Source organism: Phocoena phocoena, chromosome 17 (assembly GCF_963924675.1).
Source record: "Phocoena phocoena chromosome 17, mPhoPho1.1, whole genome shotgun sequence".
Taxonomy (NCBI): domain Eukaryota; kingdom Metazoa; phylum Chordata; class Mammalia; order Artiodactyla; family Phocoenidae; genus Phocoena; species Phocoena phocoena.
In genome coordinates this window covers 77804158-77820264 of record NC_089235.1, presented here as the reverse complement: position 1 = coordinate 77820264, position 16107 = coordinate 77804158, and the positions used below count along the sequence as shown (strand labels likewise).

Here is a 16107-nt window from a genome sequence, read left to right as displayed (position 1 = left end):
CACGATGCTTGGGGGCCGATCGGGACCGACCAAGAGCGGTGGCTTTGGGATTGGGTTAGGGCCGTGCTCATTGCCGTCCTCTGTCACCTGCTCCAGGGGCTGCTCACAAGTGGAGTGGAGTTTGAATCTCTCCCCGCGGCGCTCTCCCTCCCGGCTGAGTCTGGTCTTTACCCAGTGACGCTTGTTGGGGTCCCGCAGACGACGGGGACGATTGCTGTGAATGGTAAGCAGGTTCGGGGGCTGCTGGCTCCTGTGCCGCCCGGCATTCCGGTCTTCGCCCGTTAACAGGTCACGGATGGATGGCGGTGCTTTGGGACACGCCACGAACCATGTAGAGTGTGCGGGATGTGGAGGGCACCCCCCGCGCTCCTGTCTGTCTTCCCCGGAGCCCGCAGACACGCTCCAAGGTTCTCCCACTGCGGTTAAAACCCCCTGCCCCCCCGCACCCCGAGCCCACGATTTCCTCTCTCTGTGGCTTCATCTGCTGTCTCTCCTTCCGAGCAGACCTCTTCAGAGAGCTGTCTGGACACGCTGAATCCACGCTTCCACCTCTGTGCTGGTTCTCCAACCCACCGCATCGTGCACATCCAGCCGTCACCTCACAAAAACTGCTGTCACCGAGGCCACTGGCAGTATTTTTCTGGCTAAATCCGGTGCCTACATTTCAGATTTTGTCCAACTCCGCTGCCCAGCAGCCTTGGGCACCGCTGCCCGCCTCCTTCCCGGGTGCGCTCACCTGGTCACCCTCGCGTCTCTGCTGCCTCTCCTGCCTGTCATTCTGGGGCAGTGTCTTCTGCAGGCACTTCTTCTTCAGCCCGACCCTTCAATCTGCACCGAACTCTGTCCTTCCCTCCCTCCCTCCTGCTTCCCCTTGCCTCTCCTCCCTTCCCCACCCCCTCCCGCCCTTCCTCTCTCCTCCCCTCCTTTCTCCACCTGCTGTCTCTCGGCAGTCCCATCAGAGTCATCTACTTTCCTGGCTTCAGGTCCCATCTCCATGCTGCTGATTCCCAGGGCCACGTCTCCTGTCCAGACCCCTTTCCTGGACCTGCACATCCAGCCGCTTCCCACCCATCTTCTTGGCTGTCTCGTGGGCACGTCACATACAGCATGTCCCAGCCGGAGCCCGTCACCTCATCCCCCAAGCTCCCCCTCCTGCCGTGGTCCTGTCCCAGTGAGGGCGTTGCCGTCTGGCCAGTTGCCCTGCCCGGGCACTGGGAGTCATCCTTCCCCGCTCCTGTCTCCTCCTCGCTGCCCCCTACAACACTGACCGTGTCATCCGCACCCTCCACCTCCACAGCCGCTCTGGCCTGGCAGAACAGGACCCTCTTCTAGAGTTTGTCACAGAAGCATCAGGACTGGTGTTTCTGCCCTCACTCTTTCCATATTGCAGCCACGTGACCTTTCCACAGGGCAAGTCTGGTCATGTCATCTCTGGACTGGAAGTCTTACCGCCTTCACCATGCGCTTTCCATCAGGGCTCCCCGCCTTACCAGGGCTGTGGAGCCCTGTGTGATTGGGCCCTGCTCATCTCTGCCGGCTCATATGACTCCTGTCCCAGAAACACGCTATGCTTTCCTTCTGTTGGTGTGCCTCCAGACTTGTGACCCTGGTGCTTCTCCAGTGCCTAGCGCAGCCTTCCCTTCCCCCTGGAGATCGTCCTCAGCTCCCCTCCGCTGGCTCGGGCCCTCTCCAGTGCCTAGCCCAGCCTTCCTTTCCCCCTGGAGATCGTCCTCAGCTCCCCTCTGCTGGCTCGGGCCCCTCCTTCACGTCACTGATCGCGGTGGCTTGTTGGCCTTTTCCTTGCCAGCCTGGCTGTATCCTCACACCTGGCACGTAGTAGCTCTTAGCTATTTGGTGGCTGAAAGAACAAACATTCACTGGGAAAGGTGCTCGCTGTCTCGAGCAGAGAGGCAACAGCATCCTAGGAGAGGGTGTGTTGCAGGCAGTGCTGAGATGGGCTGAGCCCTGGCTTGTGGGCAGTGGGGGAGGGGTGACCCAGAACGGGAGGTGGGCGGAGAAGGACTTCTCCTGACAAGTGACCCTGAGGTTTGAAGGCGAACTAGGGGTTATCCGAACGAGTGGGATGGAGAGTAAGGGGGATCCAGGCAGGAAGAACATCTGGTCCAGGCTCTTACCTACCTGGTGGTAAGAGAGAACAGGGTGCAGAGGGAGCTGGAGGGGGGCTCAGAATTAACTGGTCTAAGGCAGAGGGGTGTAGTGATGAGTCTGGGAAGGCAGACAGAGGGCCGACCCAGAGGGCCTCATAAGTCTTGCTGAGGGCAGTGTGGGCTGCTGCGTTATTTGAAGAGAGGAGAGATATGGTCTGACGGGCGGTTCAGAGCTGCTCCAGGCTGCTACGTTGGAGAACGGGCTGCAGGCGGGCAGGACTGGGGAAAGGAGACCAACTAGGAAGCTCCAGCCATAGCCCAGGGAGAAGATGTCAGACATCGGACCCCAGCTGTGGCTGGGAATAGAGCAGAGGAGACAGACGAGAGAGGAAGTAGCCAGGACCAAAAGGCTTGATTCAGAGTGACACACGGCCGAGGACCAACACGTCCACGGATGAGTAGTGAAGCCTCGGTGACAAGAGGTCGCTGGGACAGACTAGTTGGTGTCCATTGTTTGGGGAGCCTTATGTGTGAAGTATCACTGGGCATAACACACAGGATTGTCATCAGATTTTCAGTTTATTTGCAGTCACCTTCAGCAGTGGGTGAGAAAAGGAAAATGATTGATTTTAATTAAGAAACTGCAAACAAAGGTTGCCTCGTAGACAAAGCCACATTCTATCAGGTTTCATAGAAAGAACAGTATGACAGGGCATTGTGCCAGCTGTGGGTTTCTGGGGAGGAGAAGGTTCACAAGTTAATTTAAAGGAGTCTTAGAAGGAACACACTTTAAAAAAAGGAAATGCGGGTGCTGTGAATTGGAGTTATTTTAAGTTGAGGGGCCAGTTGGAACTGGCGGAAGGTAAAGGGGAGCATTGATGAGGCTGTATCAGGTGCCAGCTTGCTTCTTGTTGAGTATGTAGCCACTTAATATGAATGCAGAAAAATTGTCACCCTAGGCATTTAGCCATCGAGTATTATTTGATTTTGTTACACAGTGAATGTTGTTTATAATAATTATCTCAGAATTTCAAAAGCCGTTTTAAAGCTTTGCTTAAACAGTTTCAAGTGCTTATCTAACCCATGGAGGGTTTTTTTTCCATGGAAATTTTGCTAATCTTACAGTGTAGTACTTGTACACATCGAGCAGATTTGCCATATCACGTAACAGCTATAAAAACAGTAACTGACTCTTGAACTTTCATCTCTCAACAGAAGATTTTGAATCATTTTTTTCAAATACTTATTAAGTTACATTATGTCCTGGAAAGGAATACAAACTATCATTTTCATTTTAGAGATGGATAAATTTGAAAAGCAACTTGGTAAAGGGATGAGACACTAATTATTAAGCTCTGTGAGATCTATAGTTTATACACTGTTGCTTGGACGCAGCCAGCCTTGTGAAGTGGGCACGCAGGTGCTGCTTGCACCCTGGTCAAGGAAACTGAGGGTCTTGGGGTTGAGCGTGGGAGCTGTGGGCGAGCCTGGCAGGCGACGGGGCCTAAATCTCAACTCAGGTCGGAAAGGGACCCTGCGTTCCTGTCACCCCGGGGCTGCCTTGAGGCGTGGGTGTCTCATGAAGCCTTTTCAGGTGGTGAAGCTTTGCGTTTTGTCCCTAGGTTACCACACCACCGTCTTTGGTGTCTTTAGCGACTGTTTGCTGGACAATCTCCCGGGAATAAAGACCAGCGGCTCCACAGTGGAAGTCATCCCTGCTCTGCCCAGACTGCAGATCAGCACGTCTCTGCCCAGGTAGAGCACGCGCAGCACTGGGTCTGCTTGCTGACAAGAGGGGCACCTAGGAGTGCTGTTCGGTACACCTTCTGCAGGGGCCCCAAGAGTCTGAGTTAACCTGTGATCGTTACGACCAGAATAGAGGCGAAGGGTTTCTTCGAGTTAACCAGTAGGCAGTGTGCTCTGCTTGCAGCAAACTGGAATATAGTTGAAGTGTTTCTTACCAAGATCAGAACAAAATGTGAAATTAGGCTTTGGAATTGTAATTTTGGTGAGAAACAGTTGAGGTTTTAGAGAACTTAAGAAAAAGTCTTATCTTCTAAAAAATAGTCTTTTTTTTTTTTTTTTCCCTTTAGCATTATAGGAAAGCATAAAGAAGAAAGGGAGACCTCAGAGTGAATTACTATTAATGCTTTCTGGTGTTTCCTTCCACTGTTTATCCATTAAAAAAAAGTTTGAATAGTTGAGATCATACTACATTTTATATACTATCATAGATTACTTCTTGCATAAATGTATAACATTAGCTAAACATTTCTATTTTAATTGCTTAAAAAATTACATCATAAAGGTATCTCAGAATCTCATCACCGTTCATTTCCTTGCTTTTGGAATTTGGGATTGTCTCAATTTTTGCTCATATGAATAATGCTTTAATGTTTATCCTTTGGGCTGTTTTTATAAAATATATCTTGGTATTTTCTGAAATGTTTCAAAAGCTCAGTCACTTACTTGATGGGCCCCTTCTCAGTGCCAGCCTCGTCTCATCCCAGCTCAGGGCTCTGATGGGTGGGACGCTGTGCTTTGGGACACTCAGCGCCTGTGTCCGGGCCAGGCCTGTGGCCAGGCTGCATGGTTCTCTGCTTTCTCCCTCCTTCTTTTCCCACCGTACCAGAGGGGCTGGCATCCTCTTTGCTTGAGAGGCAGAGTAATTTGTGCAGGCTGTGTTTTAGTTTTCCTAAACACCTTCTCTGCAAATTCAAATTGACTACAAACAGCTTTCACTTGAGAAGGAGAGAAGGACTGCCTGCTAAAATGTGGAAAGAAGTCATTTATAGTGAGGACGGGAGTCACTTTTCCTTCCTTGACAGAGAAAGTTTATTTCTTGACTCATGAACAACTTTACAGGTATAAAGGAATTCACGTTGATTCTTTATGCTGTTATTTTCAGAAAATGTGGTTTGGATGCGCTTTTTAACCCCACCTCCCGCACACGCACCTGCCTCGTTGTTGGCTGGCTTTCGTCCCCACTGTGCCTCTAGAGCCTTTTCCCTGTGGTCACCGGTCCCTCCTTGCCCGGAAGTGGGTTTGCTGCCTGTGGGTTGGGAAGGAGACACCAGGGTAATGAGCGTTGTGGATTGAGTGACAGTCAGTAGGACTCAGGCTGGAGCTTCAGACCAGGGCTGTAGTGCCGGAGCCTCAAGGGAGTGTCAGGCGAGGCTCGGGGCCTCTGGTCCAGGGCCCCAGCTGACCAGTGCTGAGGACCCGCCAGCTGCCCTGGGTCCCGTCAGGAGTTGCCAGCGTTGCTCATCGATTTTACCTGTGATGTGGAGGCTGTTGTATGTACTTTTCATTTTTCTTCATTTTCCTCCACTTCCCATGTTATCATTTGGAATGGTTCATTTAAGTTTTCTTCTTAAATCAGTGGATTTTCCCAGGCCATTTCTGAGCATGAGATTTAAAAAAATTTTCAAAGAGTGCAGCATGCTCACGGATCATTTGAATTAGTTCATTGTTTCACTTTTGTCCTCACCATAGTCCAATCATGAAGATTTTTTCTTGCTTCACACACGCTTGAGAAAGTAAGGCCCAGTGAGAGCGATCACGTGGATGACAGGTCCGTGACCCAGGGCGCGTCTGCATGTAGACAGCGCTTATCATGTGGCAATTTGCCCTTGAGTTCTGGACGCTGGGTGCTGATTCCATGTTAAAGCCAAGGCTCCCTAGTCCCTGTTTCTGAAATGTTTTAAGTGTGGTGATGTGAATAATTCTAAAATGCCATTGGTTTCCTTTGTTTTTTTCTGTGTTTCTAAAATCTATTATGATTATTACTATTATTTTAGGTCTGCACATTCACTGCAGCCTTCCTCTGGTGATGAAATATCCACTAACGTGTCAGTCCAGCTTTACAACGGAGAAACTCAGCACCTTGTTGTGAAGCTGGAAAATATTGGGATGGAGCCACTGGAGAAACTGGAAGTCACCTCAAAACTTCTCACCACCAAAGGTAGGGAATTTAAGTAGGTTTGACACCAGAAATGTTTATCTTTTTTATTTGCAGAAGAGACACATTAGATAACCAGCGTTCAGAAAGCCTAAAAATTTCTTCCAGTTTTTTTTTTTTTTTGGTACGCGGGCCTCTCACCGTTGTGGCCTCTCCCGTTGCGGAGCACAGGCCCCGGATGCGCAGGCTCAGCGGCCATGGCTCACGGGCCCAGCCGCTCCGCGGCATGTGGGATCTTCCCGGACTGGGGCACGAACCCACGTCCCCTGCATCGGCAGGCGGACTCTCAACCACTGTGCCACCAGGGAAGCCCTCTTGCACTTTTAATTTGACACCACTGTGAAATTTTTGTCCTAATCATGCGTGAAGAACACGCAAAGGAAGATAATGGAGCACGGGATGCACCTTCGTATCCCCTGTGCTCTTAACAATGATCAGATCTCGGGAAGCGTATCCTGGAATGAATGAATGAAGAGAAGCATTTGCAGGTTCAGAAGCATTACCATCTAGGATCCATCCATCCAGCCCAGTGTTTTCTGTGGGTTCAACACTTAGAGCCTGTGCACTCCCTCTTAAAGACAGATTCTGTTTCCTAGTGCTAAGGCACACGTAGCTTGGGTGCCATAAGACCTGTGTTAAACTTTGGCTTCACTGTTTACTTGCTCTTTGTCCTTCACATGCCTCAGCTTCCTCCTGGGTAAGCAGGGGAGGTGGTCCTTACCATGAAAAGTTGTTCTAAGAATTAAGTGAGGCAGCATGCGGCAGAGGACCTGGTCTGCTCGTGGTTAGTGAATGGTACTGATCAAAGGGGGGATATATTGTGTGTGTGTGTGGGGGGGAGGACATCGAGAGTAGTAAGTGGAAGTAGAATCAGGTCATTTAATAAAGGTAGAGAAATTATACTGTCTGGGGAGAGCAAGCTGGTGGGATTTCGGGGTGTTTACATGCCTTTGACGTAGGAGCGAGGTGAGCCCGGCATCCAGTGGGAGCTTGGGCGCACCTGGGCGCTGCTGAGGATGCTGCTGGCCTGGGGCTCCTGGCACTGGTGGGCCGAGGCCGCCATCTCCGTGAGGCTCTCCAGGATCGGATGCTGGGCCATGGGGCCACAGGCATTCGGCTTCAGAACTACTTTTCCAAAGTCCATTTACACAGTCATCGTGTGAGAGTGACGGCTGCCCCAAGTCCCCTCTGCCCTGTGGCATCGTAGTCATTTTACCCACGGTAGGGAGGTGGGGTGTAATGCTCTAACACCAGGGTTTAATTTGTATTTCCCTGATGACCAGCAAAGTTGAACACCTTTCACGTGGTTTTGGATACTCAGGTCCTTTGTCGTACCAGCGCTTTGTCCTTTTTTTCCCGGTGGGTGTTCTGCCTTCTCTGTGTCTCTGTTTCTCTCTGTCTCTGTGTGTCTGTCTCTCTCGCTGTCTCTGTCTGCCCCTCTCTCCTGACTTGCAGGGTGTCTTTGATCCTGAGTGTAAGTTCTTTGCTGGAACTGTGTGCTGTGAATATCCCCTCCTACTCTACCCGCTGCCTTTACACTCTCTTAGCCATGTCCTTGGATAAACAGAAGTTCTTCATTTTAGTATGGTTCACCTAATCATTCTTTTCTTTTATGGTCATTGCGTTTTGTGTCTCTGAGTCTTTCGGGAATTTTGATGATCCTACCTTAATCGCATCCTTTCTTCCCTTTCTCTCCTATTTTCAGGAGCAAACACATATGGATTAGGTAGAAAATGCCTCCCTGACATGAAATACCTTCATCTGGTATTCTGAAGTTGATTAAGTGGTTAAAGGGGTTGGTTGATGTCTGAACAAGCGAGCATTGAATGGCAGAAAATTGCAGAGTATATAATGGTAAAAATTTCCACATCTCCTGTGATTTACCTTGCCTTCACAGCTTAGCAACTGGAAAATATCTCTTCCTTTTCTCAAATAAACCCAAATGGTAACCACGTGTCCATTATTCATTACAAACTTGCTTCTTCTTTCCGAAGCACAGCTCCTTAGGGTTCTCCTTTGGAAACCCCTGCTGTCCCTGCGCCCCAGACCCCGTATCCCTGGCCTCTGCCCCAAGCTTCAGCCTCAGCCTCAGCCACCTCTCCCCTTAAACTCTCGTCACGTTGACCGTTAGGAGCTAGTTTCAGTTTCCTGGACGTTCGTGCTGTCTCTCTAAACTTGAGGATAAACCATCTCCTCTCACTAGGAGCCGACTTGCTAACTTCTATTCCTGCCTTTGCCTCCTCTTCTGCAGTTAACGTATCCTGGGGTTTCTGCTTCATGGTCACTCTGGGAAGCCTTCCTAGACTGGGTGACTGGGGCCCCCCTTTGTCGTCTCAGAGGCCCGGGTGACTTCTGAGGAGCCCCTTTCATTCCGAGTTGTCATTGCTTGTGGTCTGGTCTCCCTCCAGCCAGGTGCGAGTCTCTCAAAGGCAGCGAGTGCGTTCCCCTGCCTTTGGTGTTCTTACGCTTTTGAACTCTTGTGGAACTTATTCTTTGTATCAGCCATTCCCTCCCTCTCGAACCTTTCATTATAAAAATATTCAAACATACAGAAGAGCGGAGAGAATTTTACAGCGAACACTGCAAACCCACCGTCTAGGTTCTATAATGTTTGGCTATCCAGCCTCCTATCCATCCATTGATCCATCTTGTTTTTTTTGCGTCGTTCAAAATAAGTTGTAGATTTATGTGCATTTTACCCATTAATACTTTAGCATGCATATCATTAATTAGACTTCAAGTTTGTTTACTTTTCTTTGGTAAAATGTATATGGGGTGAAATACACAAACCTTAAGTTACCATTTGATAAGTTTTGACAAGTACGTGTGTCTCACCCAAACTCTTATCAAGATATATCACAGACCATTCTCATCACCTCAGAAAATCCTCTCATGGCCCTTTCCAGCCAATCCCTGCCCAGGCTGAGAGGTGGCCACTCTCCGTATTTACCTGGTCAGCCCTCGCTCATCATTTACTGGCAGCGATGTGGGAGGTTGGAAACGCTCATGGGAACCAGGCAGAATCCCTGGAGAAGCCTCCGGGGCTGGGTCCTTCCAACACTGTCAGCAGTCACCTTCTCGCCCAGCTCTCAGTTTAGCCTCTTCGAGGGCAGGGGGTCAAGTATTATTACCCTCACTCTATGTATGGATAGGGAAGGTGAAGGCCGAAGAGGTTAAATGACGTATCTGGGATCACAGCTAGTTCCATCATGTGTAGTACGGGCTGGCCATTCAAAACAACACGTTTGCAAGTGAAAAATTAAAGCTGTCATTCTTTTTTAATTCTCATCCCGAGCTGCCATACATTTACATGTGGAATTAAAGTAATGAAAATAAACCATCTGCTTCCAAAATATACAAAGGGAATAATTCCTGTCACTTATATTCTACAGTACCAAAAAGCTGTCAGTATCAATAAATGATGTACTATGAATGTGAAGACGGGAAAATGTCTTAAACCGGGAACACGAGTGAGCTCCTTGTGAAGCTCTTCCACAGGGAATTAAACGCTCCCTCCTCCAGGGTCCGTGTTATTTTCTTTGTAGCGCTGTTGGGGTTATTTTATGTCTCAGCAGTAATAATAACTTTTACTTTCTAGCACTCACCACGTGCCAGCTGAGTGGTATTTCAGGTAGTTTTTTCTCGTTAGGTAAAAACGACACCTGTAAGAGGCCTTTCTGGGGGTAGGGGTGGTCTGTTTACCTCACTGCTGCAGCACCGGGGCCCGGGAACTAAGAACAGTGCTTGTCACAGAGGAGGTGCTGAGTGAACCCGGCACGAGTTCCCACCACACAGGTTGTTGCGCGGCTGGCGCGTTAATGCAGGACACAGGAGCGCTGAGGACGACCCTGAGCATGAAGTGCCCACGTCTTGCCTGCTCCGAGGGTGCTGACTGCTCTCGGTGTGTTCTGCCTGCAGGTGGTCTGCGTGCGCGGGACCCTGGCCGCGTGGGAGGCCTGCTTGCGAGCCCCACGTCTTCTCCTCCTCTTCCTGCCGCCCGTCAGGGGCCCTCACAGGTCTCTGGTCACGCCCTCACTCCCCTCTGATTGACCCCCTTTTCTTCAGATAAAGAAAAGTTTCCTGTTGTGTGGTTTTTTTTAAAATGATGTTTGCTGTGGGTTTGTCATATATGGCCTTTATTATGTTGGGGTAGGTTCCCTCTATGCCCACTTTCTGGAGAGTTTTTAATCATAAATTGGTGTTGAATTTTGTCAAAAGCTTTTTCTGCATCTGTTGAGATGATCATATGGTTTTTATTCTTCAGTTTGTTAATATGGTGTATCACATTGATTGGTTTGTGTATATTGAAGAATCCTTGCATCCCTGGGATAAATCCCACTTGATCATGGTGTATGATCCTTTTAATGTGTTGTTGGATTCTGTTTGCTAGTATTTTGTTGAGGATTTTTGCGTCTATATTTATCAGTGATATTGGTCTGTAATTTTCTTTTTTTGTAGCACCTTTTTCTGGTTTTGGTATCAGGGTGATGGTGGCCTCATACAATGAGTTTGGGACTGTTTCTTCCTCTGCAATTTTTTGGAAGGGTTTGAGAAAGATGGGGGTTAGCTCTTCTCTAAATGTTCGATAGAATTCACCTGTGAAGCCATCTGGTCCTGGACTTTTGTTTGTTGGAAGATTTTTTTTTTTTTTTGCTGTACGCGGGCCTCTCACTGCTGTGGCCTCTCCCGTTGCGGAGCACAGGCTTCGGATGCGCAGGCTCAGCGGCCATGACTCATGGGCCCAGCCGCTCTGTGGCATGTGGGGTCTTCCCAGACCGGGACACGAACCCGTATCCCCCGCATCGGCAGGTGGACTCTCAGCCACTGTGCCACCAGGGAAGCCCCTGTTGGAAGATTTTTAATCACAGTTTCAATTTCATTACTTGTGGTCCGTCTGTTCATATTTTCTGTTTCTTCCTGGTTCAGTCTTGGAAGGTTATACCTTTCTAAGAATTTGTCCATTTCTTCCAGGTTGTCCATTTTATTGGCATAGAGTTCCTTGTAGTAGTCTCTTAGGATGCTTTGTATTTCTGCAGTGTCTGTTTTAACTTCTCCTTTTTCATTTCTAATTTTATTGATTTGGGTTCTCTCCCTCTTTTTCTTGATGAGTCTGGCTAATGGTTTATCAATTTTGTTTATCTTCTCAAAGAACCAGCTTTTAGTTTTATTGATCTTTGCTATTGTTTTCTTTGTTTCTATTTCATTTATTTCTGCTCTGATCTTTATGATTTCTTTCCTGCTAACTTTGGGTTTTGTTTGTTCTTCTTTCTCTAGTTCCTTTAGGTGTAAGGTTAGATTGTTTATTTGAGACTTTTCTTGTTTCTTGAGGTAGGCTTGTATTGCTATAAACTTCCCTCTTAGAACTGCTTTTGCTGCATCCCATAGGTTTTGGATTGTCGTGTTTTCATTGTCATTTGTCTCTAGGTATTTTCTGGTTTCCTCTTTGATTTCTTCAGTGATCTCTTGGTTATTTAGTAACATATTGTTTAGCCACCATGTGTTTGTGTTTTTTACATTTTCTTCCCTGTAATTCATTTCTAATCTCATAGCGTTGTGGTCAGAAAAGATGCTTGATATGATTTCAGTTTTCTTAAATTTACTGAGGCTTGATTTGTGACCCAAGATGTGATCTATCCTGGAGAATGTTCTGTGCACACTTGAGAAGCAAGTGTAATCTGCTGTTTTTGGATGGAATGTCCTATAACTATCAATTAAATCTATCTGGTCTATTGTGTCATTTAAAGCTTATGTTTCCTTAGTAATTTTCTGTTTGGGTGATCTGTCCATTGGTGTAAGTGAGGTGTCAAAGTCCCCCACTATTATTGTGTTACTGTCAATTTCCTCTTTTATAGTTGTTAGCAGTTGCCTTATGTATTGAGGTGCTCCTATGTTGGGTGCATATATTTTTATAATTGTTATATCTTCTTCTTGGATTGATCCCTTGATCATTATGTAGTGTCCTTCCTTGTCTCTTGTAACATTCTTTATTTTAAAGTCTATTTTATCTGATATGAGTATTGCTACTCCAGCTTTCTTTTGATTTCCATTTGCATGGAATATCTTTTTCCATCCCCTCCCTTCCAGTCTGTATGTGTCCCTAGGTCTGAAGTGGGTCTCTTGTAGACAGCATATATATGGGTCTTGTTTTTGTATCCATTCAGCAAGCCTGTGTCTTTTGGTTGGAACATGTCCATTCACGTTTAAGGTAATTACTGATATGTATGTTCCTATGACCATTTTCTTAATTGTTTTGGGTTTGTTTTCATAGGTCCTTTTCTTCTCTTGTGTTTCCCACATAGAGAAGTTCCTTTAGCATTTGTTGTAGAGCTGGTTTGGTGGTGCTGAATTCTCTTAGCTTTTGCTTGTCTGTAAAGCTTTTGCTTTCTCCATCGAATCTGAATGAGATCTTTGCCGGGTACAGTAATCTTGGTTGTAGGTTCTTCAGTTTCATCACTTTAAATATGTCATGCCACTCCCTTCTGGCTTGTAGAGTTTCTGCTGAGAAATCAGCTGTTATCCTTATGGGAGTTCCCTTGTATGTTATTTGTTGTTTTTCCCTTGCTGCTTTCAATAATTTTTCTTTGTCTTTAATTTTTGCCAATTTGATTACTGTGTGTCTCAGTGTGTTTCTCCTTGGGTTCATCCTGTATGGGGCTCTCTGAGTTCCTGGACTTGGGTGGCTGTTTCCTTTCCCATGTTAGGGAAATGTTCGATGATAATCTCTTCAAATATTTTCTCTGGTCCTTTCTCTCTCTCTCCTCCTTCTGGGACCCCTATAATGCGAATGTTGTTATGCTTAATGTTGTCCCAGAGGTCTCTTAAGCTGTCTTCATTTCTTTTCATTCATAGCAGTGAATTCCACCATTCTGTCTTCCAGGTCACCTATCCGTTCTTTAGCTTCAGTTATTCTGCTATTGATTTCCTTCTAGTGTATTTTTCATTTCAGTTATTGTATTGTTCATCTCTGTTTGTTTGTTCTTTAATTCTTCTAGGTCTTTGTTAAACATTTCTTGCATCTTCTCAATCTTTGCCTCCATTCTTTTTCCGAGGTGCTGGATCATCTTCACTATCATTATTCTGAATTCTTTTTCTGGAAGGTTGCCTATCTCCACTTCGTTTGGTTGTTTTTCTGGGGTTTTATTTTGTTCCTTCATCTGGTACATAGCCCTCTGCCTTTTCATCTTGTCTATCTTTCTGTGAATGTGGTTTTTGTTCCACAGGCTGCAGGATTGTAGTTCTTCTTACTTCTGCTGTCGGCTCTCTGGTGGATGAGGCTGTCTCCCTTTTGTGTTTTTCTCCTCCATCTTCCTTGCTTTCCTGTCTTGTTCTAATCCTTGTTCTTACAGACTCACAGAGTGAAGTAAGTCAGAAAAAGAAAAACAAATACCGTATGCTAACACATATATGTGGAATAATAATAATAAAAAAGGTTCTGAAGAACCTAGGGGCAGGACAGGAATAGAGACGCAGATGTAGAGAATGGACTTGAGGACCTGGGGAGGGGGAAGGGGAAGCTGGGATGGAGTGAGAGAGTGGCGTGGACATATATACACTACCAAATGTAAAATAGATAGCCAGTGGGAAGCAGCCGCATAGCACAGGGAGATCAGCTCGGTGCTTTGTGACCACCTAGAGGAGTGGGGTAGGGAGGGTGGGAGGGAGACATAAGAGGGAGGAGATATGGGGATATATGTATATGTATAGCTGATTCACTTTGTTATACAGCAGAAATTAACACACCATTGTAAAGCAATTATACTCCAATAAAGATGTTAAAAAAAAAGAAAAAAAATCCTTTTGCATTTGCAGTATATGGGATCAGGGACACTTAAGAGACACACAGGACTTTGTGGGCCTCTCAGGGGTCTGAACTGCCATCTGGGCACTTATGGGGCACGTGTGTTCCCCCATCACAAGCTCCTGACCTGGAGCTGAGCATTTACAATCCACCCATCAGGACAGGGTTCACCCGCCCTTGTCATGGAGTGATTCTAATTTCAGTCTGTTTGTGAGCACGTCTCTATTTGTAGGTTTTCAAAGAGCCAAACTTCTGCCTTTACTTAAGTAGTCATAAATTTTATTACAATTAAGCCCAAATTGAGATGCATTTATTGTATTTGCTTTTCAGCAAATCTTCTGAGATACCCGTGAGTGTGTGTACAAACACTAATATACACATACCTGTGTACATAAATACATATACACATCCCTTAATTTCTTTATACTTACAGCTTAATTTTTTGACAAAAAGCAACGGCTCCATGTGGGTATAATGAACAGCTCATAAGTGTTTTGACTGAGGTGCCGTTCCCTGCTGCTTCCTGCTCTCATCAGCATTGTGGCAAAGTCTCTGCAATTAGAAGCATAAATGAAAGGTCCTCAGATGTTGAAGGTCAGCAGCAGTAATGACTCCTCTGGTAGTGTCAGTGTCACATAACCAGTATGACTTGACTGCATGAAACTAAACTCTAGCATTAAAATAATGACTATTATTTCTGAAACAGAATTCCACAGGGGGGAAAATTAGTGACATATGCTACTCTCTTGGTTTATGTTTATCCTGTTATTCCTGATAGCTTATCATTATATGGGATTTTGAAAAGCCCCTCTGGACTTTCCATTTTGTAGCACAGTAATGAAGGAAAGAACCAGAAAGGCCCACTTTTGAGGCGTAAAAACATATTAAATCCGACAATGAAGCTATTCGGCTTTCTGTCCTGCTGCAGCTGGAGGAGAGTCCGTGCGCTGTGAATTCCTCTAAATACCTTAGTTGTTTGGCCGCAGAAGGTGAATAAGCTGTTCCCCACGGGTGGACTTGCCTGTTGTCTGAATGTGTCACTCTTAAGCCACGGAACTTAACACAGAAATAAGCAGTGCAGCTAGCACCCTTTCTGAGTATACCCTAAGCTTGGAGGCAGTGGGTTACTGAACACAGGGCTTTGAACCTTATTTAGCTACTGGCCTTTTCTGGGGCTGGGGGCGGGGGTTAGGTGGCAGTTTTCAGGTCTCTTCTTGAGCTGTGCCGTTTGCCTGCGCACGTAGCGGGAGCAGCCAGCGTGGTTCCACGCGGCTTGCGTGCTGCCCTTGACCCTTTCCTGTTGCTCTGCTGTTCCCTCTGTCAGGGCAGGTGGTAGCACGGCCTCTCTTCAGCCGGTGACTTGAGAGATGGGTTTTGGAGTCGGATGGGTTTGGCTCCCAGCCCCTTGTTGTTAGTGACCCCTGCGTGGCTGCCCTGAGCAGGCCGCTGAGTGCTTGTGGGTTAGCGTTGCAGCCTGGGCACCCCTGGCCCAGCTCTGCTCTCATCTGGTGATTCCAGAAGGACTGGTAGTGCCTCTGGGGTGCCCAGCACAGTGCCTGGCACGTGGTGGGTGATGGGTACCTGCTAAGTTCCCTTCCCTTTAAGTGGGGAAATGAGCTGCTGCTTCTGCTTCGTGATAGCTGTACAGGGAGAGTGTCTGTGGGGCTGGGAAGCCAGCACTCAGCGTGGGCGGGGCCGACTTGAAATACACAAACGCACGCTGCGCCTGAGGCAGGCAGGTGCCTGGGTCCATCTCTCCTTGAGCTGTTCAGAAGCCATCTTAGCTTGCTCTTTGCTCTCAACTTTTTCCTGGAATGGTGAAATTTAACGATCCACCAGATGAGCAAGGGTGTTCTGGCATTAAACCCTGCTCATCCCACAGCGAACGAGAGCAGAAGAGGTGAGATGGTGAGAAGCAGCCTGGGAGGCCGTGGGCAGTTCTGACAGTGGGGAGCTTGCTGGCTCCTCTGTCCCTGGCCACCCAGGGGAACCTGTTAGCTGATTGATTCTCAGGACCCGAGGGGCTCGCTAAGGAGCCTGCTGAAGGCCCATGAAGGAGTTAACAGTAAGAGTTACCCTCCCTGCCAAGTTTTCTAGTCTTTTTTCGAGTTGCTTGTGTTATGGCATTTTTATGTAATTCTTAAAAAAACCTCACACATACAAACACTTTGTGGCAATACAGGGCAAAACTTAAAAAATAAATCTCGTAAAAAAACGGTTTTTTTCCTTCTTAGCACGGT

General features: G+C 47.2%; 1 protein-coding gene across 5 annotated transcripts in view; it reads left to right on the top strand.

Annotated features, from left to right (window-relative positions):
- TRAPPC9 (trafficking protein particle complex subunit 9) overlaps positions 1–16107 on the top strand; it is a 514113-nt gene that overhangs the window by 128997 nt on the left and 369009 nt on the right. For all 5 annotated transcript variants that reach the window (XM_065895753.1, XM_065895755.1, XM_065895754.1 and 2 more), the window contains 3 exons: positions 97–223; positions 3731–3863; positions 5909–6072. In XM_065895753.1, coding sequence (XP_065751825.1) covers positions 97–223; positions 3731–3863; positions 5909–6072 — 424 coding nt within the window. The remainder of the gene's footprint in view (positions 1–96; positions 224–3730; positions 3864–5908; positions 6073–16107) is intronic.